Raw genomic sequence first — 14982 nt, forward strand, 5'->3', positions numbered from 1 at the left:
CAAAGCTTGCGCTCTCATTGGTCAATATTGATTGTCCAACTAAAGCGACGCTCTGCCTTAAGGCGGGCTTAAGTTGGGTAAATAGATATATGTTATTGACAGATGATCGTAAATCAGCTCTTTAAATTTTTGGCGCAGTCAATATTGTTTTGATCTTTAAAAATACTCGTGGATATCGAGCGCGTGAATTTTCTCGCACACATGCTGCAAATGTGCGCGATCTTTGGAAAAACAGTGCGATTCGTGTAATCGCGCGGTCTAGAATGCACACTGATATTTGATCGTCCAAAAGACTTGACTTATTCCATCAGAAATGAAGCGGTCAAATTGTCTTAGGAATGGTTTATTTGTTGCACAGAATTAAATTTCTTCGGTCCTTTGTAAATTGTATCGGCAAAAAGCTGAAGGGCCAACCTAATCTGAAACACTGCAACATTTAATGACATCGCATGGCCATCTAGTCGCAATTAAACAGGAAACTTAAAAAGGCAACTCAACAGTTTTATGACTAGATTATTTTCAAGACTTGAACAGGCCATTGAACATCACATTCACGAGTGTGTAGTGCGACAAACAATAACCCCACTTGACCATTATAATAGATGAGCAGTTTAACTGACATAATTCAAGGACTGTAGCTATTAAGATGCAGCGTAATTATTACATAAAAAGTTTCCACTTTAAAACGAAGCATTACGTTTTTATTCATCATTCAAATTAAAAGTCCAGGCTTTCCCCGAGGAAGAATTCCATGCTTTCTTATTTTCGCATGTTTTACATGAAATGCACCAGGACTGTTAATTTTGTGGTAGAAAATTACAAAATTGTCAGAAAAATAAAGTGCTATGCAACCCATTCTCTGTATCATAATGACGCTTCCTAATGTTGAATACAAAATTAAGCTTTTCAATGACCCGGATTATTGATTGCGCAATAGTAAAATGGCGGCCATTTTTGGTTGATTTGCAAGTTTTTTGGTCTTAAATTCTTTTTTCTCTGTACGCAAAATACTTTTTAGTATCATAATTTATACACTTTTAGGATTGTGCGTCCGCGGGACGCATAATAGCAAATGTTTGCGTCCCCTGCGATTTCAATGCGTACAGGGCGCAGGACGAAGACCTCAAATTATCCCTGCATGTTGTGCATCTGTATAGTGGTTAGGGCTGTCAGGATTCACCGGTATACCGGTATATCGCGGTGCATGTCGTGAAAAAAATCGCACCGCGGTACAGCGTTGCCGCACCGGTTTTTTAATATTATATGAGCACAGATATAAATACATAACATAATTATTTTGATATAGATATCGTTTTGAAAACTGTAGAAGCGATTCAAAAGGGCTTAATAAATAATCCCTTAATATCCAGGTCAAGCAAGCACTTCCACTTGTAGATGTTTTACTTTCACGTTTAAAATACGGCGATGTATGGGTCCAAAACCTTTTTGGAATTTGGGACCGATTTCCTTTGCAAATAAGTTCATAATTATCAAAAAGATGTTTATTCTATTTCTTATTTTCTTTCTTTAGTATATCAATCGTTCAAAGCATGGCACTTCCGAATCATGTTATCTTAAGATTCTGAATAAGTCGAGGAAAAGTCAGAACGCTACGGATTTTCAATACTGGGCCCGCTGACTCCGCATTTTAAACATGTCCTTGAAGCGTTCGATTTACACAGATCGTAGTCACAGCTATTGTAAACAACATGGCGGACATTTTAGAAAAAGACGCAAATAACAATAACAATGAGTTTAAAATTGTGAAAAACAAGAAAGCAAAAAGTGACATTTGGCAACATTTTGGCCTGAAACTCAATACAAAGATAAATCAATTAGTTGATAATGTTGCCGTCTGTATCCACTGCAATCTGGACGTTAAAATGAGTGGTGGAGGTACCTCAAATCTGAGAACCCACATCGATCGCCGTCATCCGAATCTCAGCAGGGCTACTAAATCCAGTACGTCAAAGGCAACAGATGAAGAGGATGAGACAAAACATGTTGCTAAAAAGCAAAAAACCCTTGATGGTATGATTGGTTCTAAATATCTCTTTAATTCCGACAGAGCCATGTGCATCACTAGATCTATTGGCAAATATATAATTGATGACATACGACCAGTATCTGTTGTAGAAGGAACAGGGTTCAAAAAGATGATTATGACTTTGGATCCTCGGTACACAATCCCAGGTCAAACTTACTTCTCCCAAACATTGATTCCCAATATGTATCAAGAGACAGCAGTCCGAGTTAAGTCTAGTCTCTCCAATGCCAAGACAGTTGCATTAACCACAGATGGATGGACCAGCCGAGCTCATATGTCATATATCACCGTCACATCTGCCCACATTACACCAGAGTGGAAACTTGAGAACTTTGTTCTTCAAACACGCAGTATGCCAGAGAGCCACACTGGTCTAAACATTGCAAATGTTGTGAGAGATGCCAAATCAGAGTGGTGCATCACTACCCCCACCCCCCCACTGGTTTCTGACAATGCAGCAAATATGACAGTTGGGGCTAGGGAACTTGGCAGCCAACCACACATTGGTTGCTTCCCTCATACACTCAATCTTGGTGCGCAGAAAGCCCTGAAGATGACTTCCGTCTCAAGGATACTAGGGCGTGTTCAGAAACTTGTCGGGTATTTTCACCGTAGTACTACAGCAGCAGCAGTACTGTCAGCAAAAACCAATCTTTTAGGTATGAAAAACTTAAAGTTGACCTGCGATGTTCCTACACGCTGGAACTCTGCCGCTGACATGTTGGAACGGTACCTCAAGTTGCAGCCTGCTGTTTATGCAACACTTTTGTCACCAGAAATAAGTCGCCACATAGACCATGAGACAAGCATGTTGAATGAAGCAGACACAAAACTGGCAGAGGACATAGTGAAATGCCTGTATCTGTTGAAGGCAATAACAGAAGCAGTCTGCACAGAGAGTATGCCAACAGTTTCAGCTAACATTCCGCTCATACAGAAAGTCCAACAGAATATGGCATTGATAGGCACAGACTCTCCTATGTCACGATCTATCAAGGAGGCCGTCCTAAGTGACTTGAACACTAGGTACCATAAAATGAAAACAACTTTATACTATATTTAAACCATTTTTATGTTAATTTCAAAATAATTTGGTTATTGCTTTACAATTAACAATTATCAAATTTTTATTTTGTGATAAATTCATAGAATGTAAACTGAAAAACTATAAATAAAAATTGATCAAATTAGTTATCAGTAAAAAGAGAATGATAATTTTAAAACATGTCTGCATGAATTGTGAGCAACCAGAAAAGTATTGTTATTATTCTGCAGGTACACCAGTGAGGAGCTTCAGAATTTCCTGTCTGAGTGCACTCTTCTGGATCCACGTTTCAAGACCACTTACTTGACACCAGAGGCTATGGAGAACACCTACCATCGCTTGGCGCTGTTGTTACAATCTGGGGATGGAAAGGTAGGGGTTACAAAGCTACAAAACAAAACATACTGCATTACTGCTTCTGCTATTACTATTTCGCATGATAAATAGTGAAAATAATAATGCCGGATTAATGATAATATTGATTATAATATTAGAACACATTTTATAAAGGGAAGTCAGTATTAAGTAAAGTGATAAAACAGAGCAAAATATTTTTATCAGCATTGATGCATCAAAGAAATGTATACAACAAAAAGCTCTAGCAATGAAAAGAAAATTCGATTGTTTCAGGTACACGTTCAAGCTGACACCCAGGTTCCTACCCCTGGACAACATATTCCTCCACATCCTGTGCTTCCCGAGAGGCCAAATACCAGCCAATCACCATCTCCTACTGAGACATCTGATGAAGGTATAAACAACAAGTGCACTATGCAGCAGTTACAGTAAAATGTCAAATGTACTTTATTCAACCCAAAAATTTAAGGTGATTTTTTATATATTAACCTGTTAACTTATGCCTGCTTTTATAAAGTAAAAAAAATGTTGCAAATCATACTTTATAATTTTAAGAACTGGTATATATTTGTTTATTATAACATTTCATATTTCAGAGAATGCAGCCAAATGTCAGCGGTCCTCAGACTTCTCAAAGAAAGTTGGTCTTGCAGCTATATTTGACTTTGAGAATGTTGAAGAGGCCACAGCCGCCAAGCCCATGTCCTTGCAGGAGAAAATCGAAGAAGAAATAAAACAATATAAGCTAATGAATCAGATAAGCATAGAAAGCAACGCATTAGACTGGTGGAAGAAAAACTGTATCCAGTTCCCATTACTTGCCTCTGTCGCAAAACAACGCCTGTGCATACCAGCAACATCTGTGCCAGCTGAACGCGTGTTCAGCTCAGCCGGTGATATTGTAACTGCCCAAAGGGCGTCCTTGGCTCCAGAATTGGTTGACATGTTGTTATTTTGTAAAAAGAACTGTGATTTGTGATAATTTCTGTCCATTTTCTTAGGTTATGTGATGATTACATATGGACAGTTTAAAGTTAAATCATCATTGTTCTTCATTATAGCGTTATCTTAACATTCTAGTCATAAAAAGGTGTTTTCAAAAGAGTGTTTTTTTCGATAGAGAGTATGATTACTTCTATCAAGTTTATTACAGTTTCTTTTACAGTTTCTAGTCATACTATGATACCAGTGTTTTCTGATCATTGAGTTTAATAAAGTTTGTAAAACTTGTTATTCTGCTGTTTTCTTCACAGATACATATTCTGTAAAATATCGCGGTACGTTCCGCGATACAGTGTTGCCGTACCACGATATACCGCGGTACGCTCACGGCGTATCGTGACAGCCCTAATAGTGGTAATTGATAAAAATGTTATTTATTATTATTATGGCCCCCTTTGAAGAAGAGGGGGTATATTGTTTTTCACATGTCGGTCGGTCCGTCCGTCGGTCCGTCCACCAGATGGTTTCCGGATGATAACTCAAGAATGCTTAGGCCTAGGATCATGAAACTTCATAGGTATATTGATCATGACTGGCAGATGATCCCTATTGATTTTCAGGTCACTAGGTAAAAGGTCAAGGTCACAATGACTCGAAATAGTAAAATGGTTTCAGGATGATAACTCAAGAATGCTTACGCCTAGTATCATGAAACTTTATAGGTACATTGATAATGACTGGCAGATGACCCCTATTGATTTTCCGGTCACTAGGTCAAAGGTCAAGGTCACAGTGACTCGAAGTAGTAAAATGGTTTCCGGATAATAACTCAAGAATGCTTATGGTTAGGATCATGAAACATCATAGGTACATTGATCATGACTGGCAGATTACCTCTATTAATTTTCAGGTCACTAGGTAAAAGGTCAAGGTCACAGTGACTCAAAACAGTAAAATGGTTTCCTAGTGATGACTCAAGAATAATTAGGCCTAGGATCATGAAACCTAATAGGTACATTGATCATGATGGTAGATGACCCCTATCGATTTTCAGGTCACTAGATCAAAGGAAAGGTCACAGTGACAAAAAATCTATTCACACAATGGCTGCCACTAAAACTGACAGCCCATATGGGGGGCATGCATGTTTTACAAACAGCCCTTGTTTTATTTTTAATACTGATAAATTGTCCTGCACACTGCACTTTTTTGTGTTCAGCAATAAGTTAAATGAAACTTTCTTCATGATGTAACTGTGGAATTACAATTGATAAATGTAATTTTTAGCTCCACTGGCCAAAGGCCAGCGGGGCTTATGTCATGGTCCTGTGTCCGTCGTGTGTGCGTGCGTGCATTAACTTTTCCTTTAAACATCTTCTTCTCCTAAACTACTGGTCCAATGCTGATGAAATTTCTCAGGAATGTTCCTGGGGTGAACTTCTTTCAAATTTGTTCAAATTATGCCCCTGGGGTCAAAGTTGACTCTGCCCCGGGGGTCACAAAATTGAAAATTTGCTTATATAAGGCCTATTTTCTGAAAACTTTCAAAATCTTTACATCCATAACCATTGGGCCTAGGGCTATCAAATTTGGTATGTAGAGACATCTAATAGTCCTCTACCAAATTTGTTCAAATTATGCCCCTGGTGTCAAATTTGATCCTGCCCCGGGAGTCACAAATTTGAACATATGCTTATACATGTATAAGGTCTATTTTGTGAAAACTTTAAAATCTTTCTATCCATAACCATATGGCATAGGGCTACCAAATTTGGTATGTAGTGACATGTAATAGTTCTCCTTTCAGTTTTGACAATTTGAAACTGCCCCGGGGGTCACAAAATTGAATATATGCTTATAAAGTGCTTATTTTGTGAAAACTTAAAAATCTTTCTGTCCATATCCATTGGGCCTAGGGCTACCAAATTTGGTATGCAGTGACATCTTATAGCCCTCTACCAAGGTTGTTCAAATTATGCCCCTGGGGTCAAGTTTGACCCTGTACCGAGGGTCACAAAATTGAACAAATGCTTATATAAGGCCTTTTGTGGGAAAACTTTAAAAATCGTATTGTCCATAACCGTATGGCATAGGGCTACAAAATTTGGTATGTAGTGACAATTGAAATAGTTCTCTTCTTAATTTGGTTAAATTATGCCCCTGGGGTCAAATTTGACCCTGCCCTGGGGGGTCACAAAATTGAACATTTGCTTATATAAGGCCTATATTGTGAAAACTTTAAAAATCTTTTTGTCCATAACCATCAGGCCTATGGCTATCAAATTTGGTATATAGTGAATCTAATAGTCTTCTACCAAATTTGTTACAATTTTATTCCTGGGGTCAAATTTGACCCTGCCCCGGGGGGTCACAAAATTGAACAATTGCTTATAATTATAAGGCCTATTTTGTGAAAACTTCAAAAATCTTCTTGTCCATAACAATCCGGCCTAGGGCTATCAAATTTGGTATGTAGTGACATCTAATAGTCCTCTACCAAATTTGTACAAATTTTATCACTGGGGTCAAATTTGACCCTGCCCCGGGGGTCACAAAATTGAACATATGCTTATATAATGCCTATTTTGTGAAAACTTAAAAAAAAATCTGGTCCATAACCATTAAGCCTAGGGCTACACAATTTGGTATGTAGTGACATTGTGTAGTCCTCTACTTAGTTTGTTCAAATTATGCCCCAGGGGTCAAATTTGACATCTCCTTGTACTTAACCATAAGGCATAGGGCTACCAAATTTGGTATGTAGTGACATCAAATAGTTCTCTACCAAGTTTGTTCAAATTATGCCCCTTTGGTCAAATTTGACCCTGCCCCGGGGGTCACAAAACTTATATGGGGCCTATTTTGTGAAAACTTTAAAAATCTTTTTGTCCATAACCATTGGGCCAAGGGCTACCAAATTTGGTATGTAGTGACATCTAATAAACCTCTACCAAATTTGTTCAAATAATGCCTCTGGGATCAACTGTGACCCTGCCCTGGTGGGTCACAAAATTAAATAAACGCTTATAAAGCGCCTATTTTGTGAAATCTTTAAAAATCTTCTTGTCGAAAACCATTCGGACTATGACTTCCAAATTTGGTATGCAGTAACATCTTATAGACAGTCTTCTACAAGGTTTGTTCAAATTATGCCCTTTGGGTCTTTGACCCTGACCAGCAGGTCACAAAATTGAGCATTATAAACGCTTATATCTTGCTTATTTTGTGGAAACTTTAAAAATATTCTTGTCCTTAACTGTAAGACCTAGGGCTACCACATTTTGTATGTAGTGAGATATAGTAGTCCTCTACAAAGTTTGCTCAAATTATGCCCCTGGGGTTAAATTTGACCAAGCCCAGGGGGTCACAAAAGTGTACATGTACTTAAATAGGGCCTATATTTAAGTATTTGCACATGCCGAAAATATTTGTTTCAGCCTTTTTTCAGCAGTGGATCGATACAGGGCCATCATGGCCCTCTTGTTTTGTGTGTGAGGGAAACAGCACGAATTCAAATAATCATTTCAATATAATAAAGCCAATATTCAGCTTCAACAAAAGAATAAAAAAAGCTCTGTTATACAAAATTTATCTGATTTTTATGTCCCCCACTATAGTAGTGGGGGACATATTGTTTTTGCCCTGTCTGTTGGTCTGTTGGTCTGTCTGTCTGTTTGCGCCAACTTTAACATTTTGCAATAACTTTTGCTATATTGAAGATAGCAACTTCATATTTGGCATGCATGTGTATCTCATGAAGCTGCACATTTTGAGTGGTAAAAGGTCAAGGTCAAGGTCATCCTTCAAGGTCAGAGGTCAAATATATGTGGCCAAAATCGCTCATTTTATGAATACTTTTGCAATATTGAAGATAGCAACTTGATATTTGGCATGCATGTGTATCTCATGGAGCTGCACATTTTCAGTGGTGAAAGGTCAAGGTCAAGGTCATCCTTCAAGGTCAGAGGTCAATTATATGTGGCCAAAATCGCTCATTTTATGAATACTTTTGCAATATTGAAGATAGCAACTTGATATTTGGCATGCATGTGCATCTCATGGAGCTGCTCATTTTGAGTGGTGAAAGGTCAAGGTCAAGGTCATCCTTCAAGGTCAGAGGTCAAATATATGTGGCCCAAATCGCTTATTTTATGAATACTTTTGCAATATTGAAGATAGCAACTTGATATTTGGCATGCATGTGTATCTCATGGAGCTGCACATTTTGAGTGGTGAAAGGTCAAGGTCATCCTTCACAAGGTCAAGGTCATCCTACAATGTCAAACATCATATAGGGGGACATTGTGTTTCACAAACACATCTTGTTTATACATGTACTGGACTTGCCCCTTAGTTTAATCAAAGCGCTGAAGGCACTGAAGTTGATCGCTGATGTTGTCCTTGATTAGCTTGTGCGCATTGCACAGGCTAATCAGTGTGCACAGGCTAATCTTATTTGACATGCATTAAGCTCCGTTTTCCCTGAAAGCAGCCAATATGTACAGATTTCAATGATAAACACTAGACTGGCCAATGTCATCTTACAAGCTGGTAAATACACTCACAGCAGTAGAAGAGCAAACGCTCCTAAGCATTCGTTGTCTGCAGTGCAGACAGGCAGCGGTAATCGTTCCTAGCATAGTGAGTTACGGTTCTTAGCATAGCTAAGGCGTTTTAGCACATACTGATTTGCAAAATATGCTCTGTAAATTTAGTCGTGAGCTAACCCTCACAACTAAAAGCTAAATGGCAGATAATGTGTCATTCATAAAGAGTATGGACAAAAGTTTTCTTTTTCAGCCAATTTTTGTTTGTCACCATGCAATCACCAATTGTTGATTTTTAGCTGGTCAATTAACTGAACGGTCCCAGCTATACTACTCACCAACATTTCGGCATCTACTTGGCCTAATGCTCTGGTGATGATGCAAAATCTGTGTCTACAGGCATTTAATTGAAAGTATTTCACATTGTGTAGGATCACTTATTCCTCTGTACTGCAATCAAGCAGAATCATGACCCATTTTGTTCTAAGGTTATTCAGGTTAAAACTGACTGACTGTTACTCCATATCTCTGTATCTTCTACAATCATATTGAAATCAAACTTCAAATATTTATTTAGGGTCGTTATAAACATTCACTGACCAAGATTTACAGGGCCTATTTCAGCTTTTTGGGAAGATAGCCCATGGCTTTGAAATTGGGAATTTCATCGGTATTTTAAAAAAATTGGGAAAATAAATTGAGATTTAAAACTACATTAATGAGTTCAGCATTATTAATCACAAACACCGCCATGATCAACAGTTTTCCACATAAAAAGCTTACACAAAGTCAGTCACATCAGGCACCATTTTATTTGGAGGTGCTTCATCTTCTTCTGAAGTACTACTGCTTTCAAGATGTTGAATATCAGTCATCACTTTGCTTTCGGAAGTCAATGATGATGCAACGATGCAAAAGCATGAAAAGAGTCACTTGTTATTAAACTTCAATCATTAACAATGGAAGGAGTTACAATGGGAAGACTTGTACTTCTTGACGATGTTTGTTTATTTAATGACGCTTACTTAACAAAATTAACAGTTTTCGTTTTGCCGCCAGGGTTTTGAATTGTGGGACATATTTGTTTTCCATGAGGCAGAATCACAAAACGCTTGAATTTCATCGCAATTATAATAAGCGCCTGAAGAACACGTAGAGTATCGTGCACACGGATAATGCCGACGTTATCCATATCGAAGTATAGTCTAAAACCCATACGAGACCGGATCCGACTACGCTTCGCATAAAGCGAAACAGCCGATGTCATTAGCGTTTTGTTTCCCCAATTGGGAATTTTTTAGCAAATTTTGGGAAAAAAGTATACTTTTTGCAATTGGGATTATAGCTCGATTTCGGCTATAAAATCAGTATCAAAACAGGATTATGGCCGCTAATACATTTAAGTTGTTTCAAGTCTTTTTATGGATTGCGTGTAATATTAAAGTTAGATTAAGGTTAGCATGCAGATGTAACTATAACTGATAGATATTCAAGTGAAACGTGACACGATGTCTTAGGGATAATCATGTGAGGACATTTACCAAGGCCCATAATTTTTACTTGCAATTAAGCACAATTCTCCGCATTTTATACCAAGATAATTCTGGTTATGTTTGCTGGCAACATCACCATGTCTCTATATCCTCAACAGAGGTGCTCATACTCATTAACCCTTTGCATGCTGGGAAATTTGTTGTCTGCTAAAATGTTGTCTGCTGAATTTCTAAAATTAGCATTTTCTTCGATTTTTTTCAAAGAATACTATCAGAATAGCAAACAGTTTGGATCCTGATGAGACGCTACGTTCTGTGGCGTCTCATCTGGATCCAAACTGTTTGCAAAGGCCTTCAAAATTCGGTTCCAGCACTCAAAGAGTTAAATGACCAATACCTATAAATGTTGATATGCCTTCAATCAGGATTATTCCTCTTTTGCACTTAGATTAGTATGGTTCATGTGTCTGATTTGTAATTTATTATGTTAAACATTCAAACATGTATTTGAGATCAACATGTAATTAAGTAGACTTATCCCTCTTCGTGTTTGTGTAACCAGGGTCAAGTTATGAAAGTATATTTTAATATGTTTTATGATGCACATCAGTTTATCTCTCATGTATGTTGATAAATATGTAAGTTTTCTTTAATTATATTGATGTGCTAATACCAAAGACCCTTAGATAATGATCAAAGAGAACTCGGGTACACCTATTGAGAAATAGGTCCAACAGGTTAAGAGGTAGACTGTTACAACATGTGTGACTGAAATAGTAGGGGGTAACAGGGTTGTAAAATGCTGTGAGTGGCAGTTTGATATGTAGAAGATATGAATATGGCCAATGACTGAAAGATGCTTATTAAGATAATTAGATTTGATTGGAAGAAAGGAACTAGGGGTGTCTCAGAATGCTGTGAGAAGGGAGTTAGGGATGGATGTGACAGTTAGTGAGGGTTATAGGAGCATTAAGAATAGGATGTCTAAAGAGAGTATTAATTATTAGAAATTAAGTAATGTGGACAAAGTAAAGTTGAGTAGAATGAAAATAAAATATAGAAATAGAACTTGATATTAATTATTATTACCTGTGACATTTTTAGCTCACCTGAGCACAACGTGCTCATGGTGAGCTTTTGTGATCCTTTTTGTTCGTCGTCCGTTGTGCGTTGTGCGGCGTCAGCATTTGCCTTGTTAACTCTCTAGAGGCCACAATTATTGTCCAATCTTCATGAAATTTGCTCAGAAGATTGGTTTCAATGACATCTTGGATGAGTTCGAAAATGGTTACGTTTGCTTGAAAAACATGGTTGCCAGGGGGGGGGGGGGGGCATTTTTCCTTATATGGCTATAAATGACTATAGTAAAATCTACACAGTTATTGTGGGATCTTCATAAAACTTGGTCAGAAGATTCATCCCAATAATATCTTGGACGAGTTCAAAATGATGCCGGTTGGTTGAAAAACATGGCAGCCAGGGGGCGGGGCATTTTTCTTTATATGGCTGTAGTAAAACCCTGGTAACACTCTAGAGGCCACATTTATTTTCCGATCTTCATGAAACTTGCTCAGAAGATTTGTCCCACTGATATCTTGGATGAGTTTGAAAATGGTAACCTTTGCTTGAAAAACATGGCTGCCAAGGGGCGGGCCATTTTTCCTTATATGGCATTATAAGGCTATAGTAAAACCTTGTTAACACTCTAGAGGCCACATTTATAGTCCGATCTTCATGAAATTGGGTCAGAAGATTCATCCCAATAATATCTAGGACGAGTTCAAAAACGATGCGGGTTGGTTGAAAAACATGGCCACCACAGAGCGGGGCTATTTTCCTTATATGTATATAGTAAAACCTTGTTAACACTCTAGAGGTCACATTTATTTTCCGATCATCATGAAACTTGGTCAGAAGATTTGTCCCAATGATATCTTGGATGAGTTTGAAAATGGTTTTGGTTGCTTTAAAAATATGGCCACCAGGGGCGGGGCATTTTCTCTATATGTATATAGTGAAAACATGTGAACACTCTAGAAATCACATTTTTGGCCTAATTTTCATGAAATTTGGTCAGAACATTTGTGGCCTTGATATGAGAGTTGAGTTCGAAAATGGTTCCGGTCAGTAGAATAACATGGCTGTCGGGGGGCAGTTTCCTTATTTGGCTATAGAGAAACCTTGTAAACACTATAGAAGTCACAATTTTTGCCCAATCATCATGAAAGTTGGTCAAAATATTGGTTTTCTTGATATCTTGGACGAGTTCGAAAATGGTCCAGATCGGTGAAAAACAAAGCTGCCAGTGGGCGGGGCATTTTTCTCTATATGTTTATAGTGAAAACATGTGAACACTCTAGAAGTCACATTTTTGGCCCAATTTTCATGAAATTTGGTCAGAACATTTGTTTCCTTGATATGAGAGTTGAGTTTGAAAATGGTTCCGGTCAGTTGAATAACAATGCTGCCAGAGTGGGGGGCAGTTTTCCTTATTTGGCTATAGAGAAACCTTGTAAACACTCTAGAAGTCACCATTTGTACTCAATCATCTTGAAAGTTGGTCAAAACATTGGTTTTATTGATATCTCGGACGAGTTCGAAAATGGTCCAGATCAGTGAAAAAACATGGCCGCCAGTGGGCGGGGCATTTTTCTCTATATGTATAAAGTGAAATTCATGAAATTTGGTCAGAACATTTGTTTCCTTGATATGAGAGTTGAGTTAAAAAATGGTTCCGGTCAGTAGAATAACATGGCTGCCGGGGGGGGGGCAGTTTTCCTTATTTGGCTTTAGAGAAACCTTGTAAACACTCTAGAAGTCACAATTTTTGCCCAATCCTCATGAAAGTTGGTCAAAACATTGATTGGTTTTATTGATATCTTGGACGAGTTCGAAAATGGTCCAGATCGGTGAAAAAACATGGCCGCCAGAGGGCAGGGCATTTTTCTCTATATGTATATAGTGAAAACATGTGAACACTCTAAAAGTCACATTTTTGGCCCAATTTTCATGAAATTTGGTCAGAACATTTGTTTCCTTGAATTATAAGAGTTGAGTTTGAAAATGGTTCCGGTCAGTTGAATAACATGGCTGCCGGGGGGGGGGGCAGTTTTCTTATATTTATATAGTAAAAAAAGCATATGAACACTCTAGAAGTCACTTTTTTTCCAATCATCATGAAACTTAGTGAAAAGATTGGTTTTATATAAATCACATAATTAATGCCATAATAATTAGATTGTCTAAATTTTCATTATATTATACACAATCCTTTTTAAACACTCTAGAGGTCACAATTTTGTTTCAGATTTTATGAATCTAGGTCATACATGTAATATTTATTTTTGTAAGCAAAGTTTGATGTTTGGTAAGGGGGGGGGGTCAACTCAAAATATAGGTCACCAGGTCAAATCTTACAAAAACAAAATCAATCCATATGCCAGAGTTTTGGTTCAATAATGATGAAACTTGACCAGGATGTTTGTCTGTACAATATCTAGGTCAAGTTTGATGTTTGGTAAAGATTGAATGAACCGACTCCTCTCAGGTGAGCGAACTAGGACCATCTTGGTCCTCTTGTTTCCTTATGTGGCTGAAGTAAAACCTTGTAAGCACTCTAGAAGTCCATTCTTTAGGAAACTTTTTCAGAACATTTGTTTTAATGATATCTGGGCTGAGTTTGAAAATAGTTACCGTCCCTAGAAAAACAGTAATAAAATGGTTTGACTGTTTTGTACAGGGCATGAAATCAATGCAAACAATACACCATGGCCACTATGTGGTAATCAAAAGATTGAGACATCAGCTGCCAGTGTATGTAAATAGTTGATATATTTAAACATTTGCAAAGTTGCAAACCCATGTGTTAATCAAAATTTTTACACTACAAATTGAGCTATGAATAACTAAAATTACAAATCAGTAATTGATATTGATATCATCTTCCAGGTATTGTAGTGACTTCCACACTGTTGATCGAGAGATGTTGACAAATGCAAACCACTGCGGCGATCGAGAGATATCAGCATCAAATGACATCTGCTGTGAAATTCCAGACAAATTGACATCACATGACAGTTTTTATAGCAAAGATGATGGGCAGTTCTGGTGCGACACCTGCGGGCGTGGTCTGCAAGACCTGATTAGCTTGAGACAGCATGTTGCACAGCACATTGTTGATTCCATCAGAGACAAAAATGAAACCTATGCTAGCCAATCGTTACATGCAGTCCTTTCGAGTAACCAGGAACCTGTTACAGATGGAAATGTGAGGACAGAATTAGAAGACTCTACTCTAGGTATGCTGAACCTCTGTTCTCACATTGTTTGCACTCTGTCCTAGAATTGTTTGCATAAACAATAACTGCAGTCTGTCAAACAATTCCTGTATACCTATATTTTCCTGTATGTTTTTCAAAAATCCTGTACATGTATCACATTAACAGCCTATATTCCTGTTATTTTCCTGGGTTTTATAAGCTCAGCGTTTTCGGAGAAAACGCGAGATATTGTCATAGCCAGCTCGTCATGTCATCCGACGTCCCCCGTCCT

At 37.8% G+C, this 14982-nt stretch overlaps 3 protein-coding genes across 5 annotated transcripts in view; all 3 read left to right on the top strand.

Annotated features, from left to right (window-relative positions):
* LOC127851848 (uncharacterized) overlaps positions 1–14982 on the top strand; it is a 425589-nt gene that overhangs the window by 120776 nt on the left and 289831 nt on the right. The gene's annotated exons all lie outside the window — the stretch shown is intronic.
* The window catches only part of LOC127851823 (zinc finger protein 260-like), a 78780-nt gene that overhangs the window by 8937 nt on the left and 54861 nt on the right, over positions 1–14982 (top strand). For both annotated transcript variants that reach the window (XM_052385750.1, XM_052385749.1), the window contains exon 2: positions 14380–14729. In XM_052385750.1, the coding sequence (XP_052241710.1) occupies positions 14414–14729 (316 nt within the window). In that variant the 5' untranslated portion in view covers positions 14380–14413. The remainder of the gene's footprint in view (positions 1–14379; positions 14730–14982) is intronic.
* Positions 1497–4796, top strand: LOC127851826 (E3 SUMO-protein ligase ZBED1-like). Its single transcript, XM_052385754.1, has 4 exons — positions 1497–3073; positions 3323–3464; positions 3723–3843; positions 4046–4796. The coding sequence occupies exons 1-4, from the start codon at positions 1710–1712 to the stop codon at positions 4426–4428; spliced, it is 2010 nt and encodes a 669-aa protein (XP_052241714.1). The 5' UTR covers positions 1497–1709; the 3' UTR covers positions 4429–4796.

Source organism: Dreissena polymorpha, chromosome 11 (genome assembly GCF_020536995.1).
Source record: "Dreissena polymorpha isolate Duluth1 chromosome 11, UMN_Dpol_1.0, whole genome shotgun sequence".
Taxonomy (NCBI): Eukaryota; Metazoa; Mollusca; class Bivalvia; order Myida; family Dreissenidae; genus Dreissena; species Dreissena polymorpha.

Bases quoted from the DNA above. Each gene is read 5' to 3' on its own strand.
- LOC127851826 (XM_052385754.1), top strand. From the start codon at position 1,710: ATGGCGGACATTTTAGAAAAAGACGCAAATAACAATAACAATGAGTTT. The intron at 3,074-3,322 runs GTACCATAAAAT...ATTATTCTGCAG, and splicing joins CTAAGTGACTTGAACACTAG to GTACACCAGTGAGGAGCTTC. The intron at 3,844-4,045 runs GTATAAACAACA...TTCATATTTCAG, and splicing joins TACTGAGACATCTGATGAAG to AGAATGCAGCCAAATGTCAG.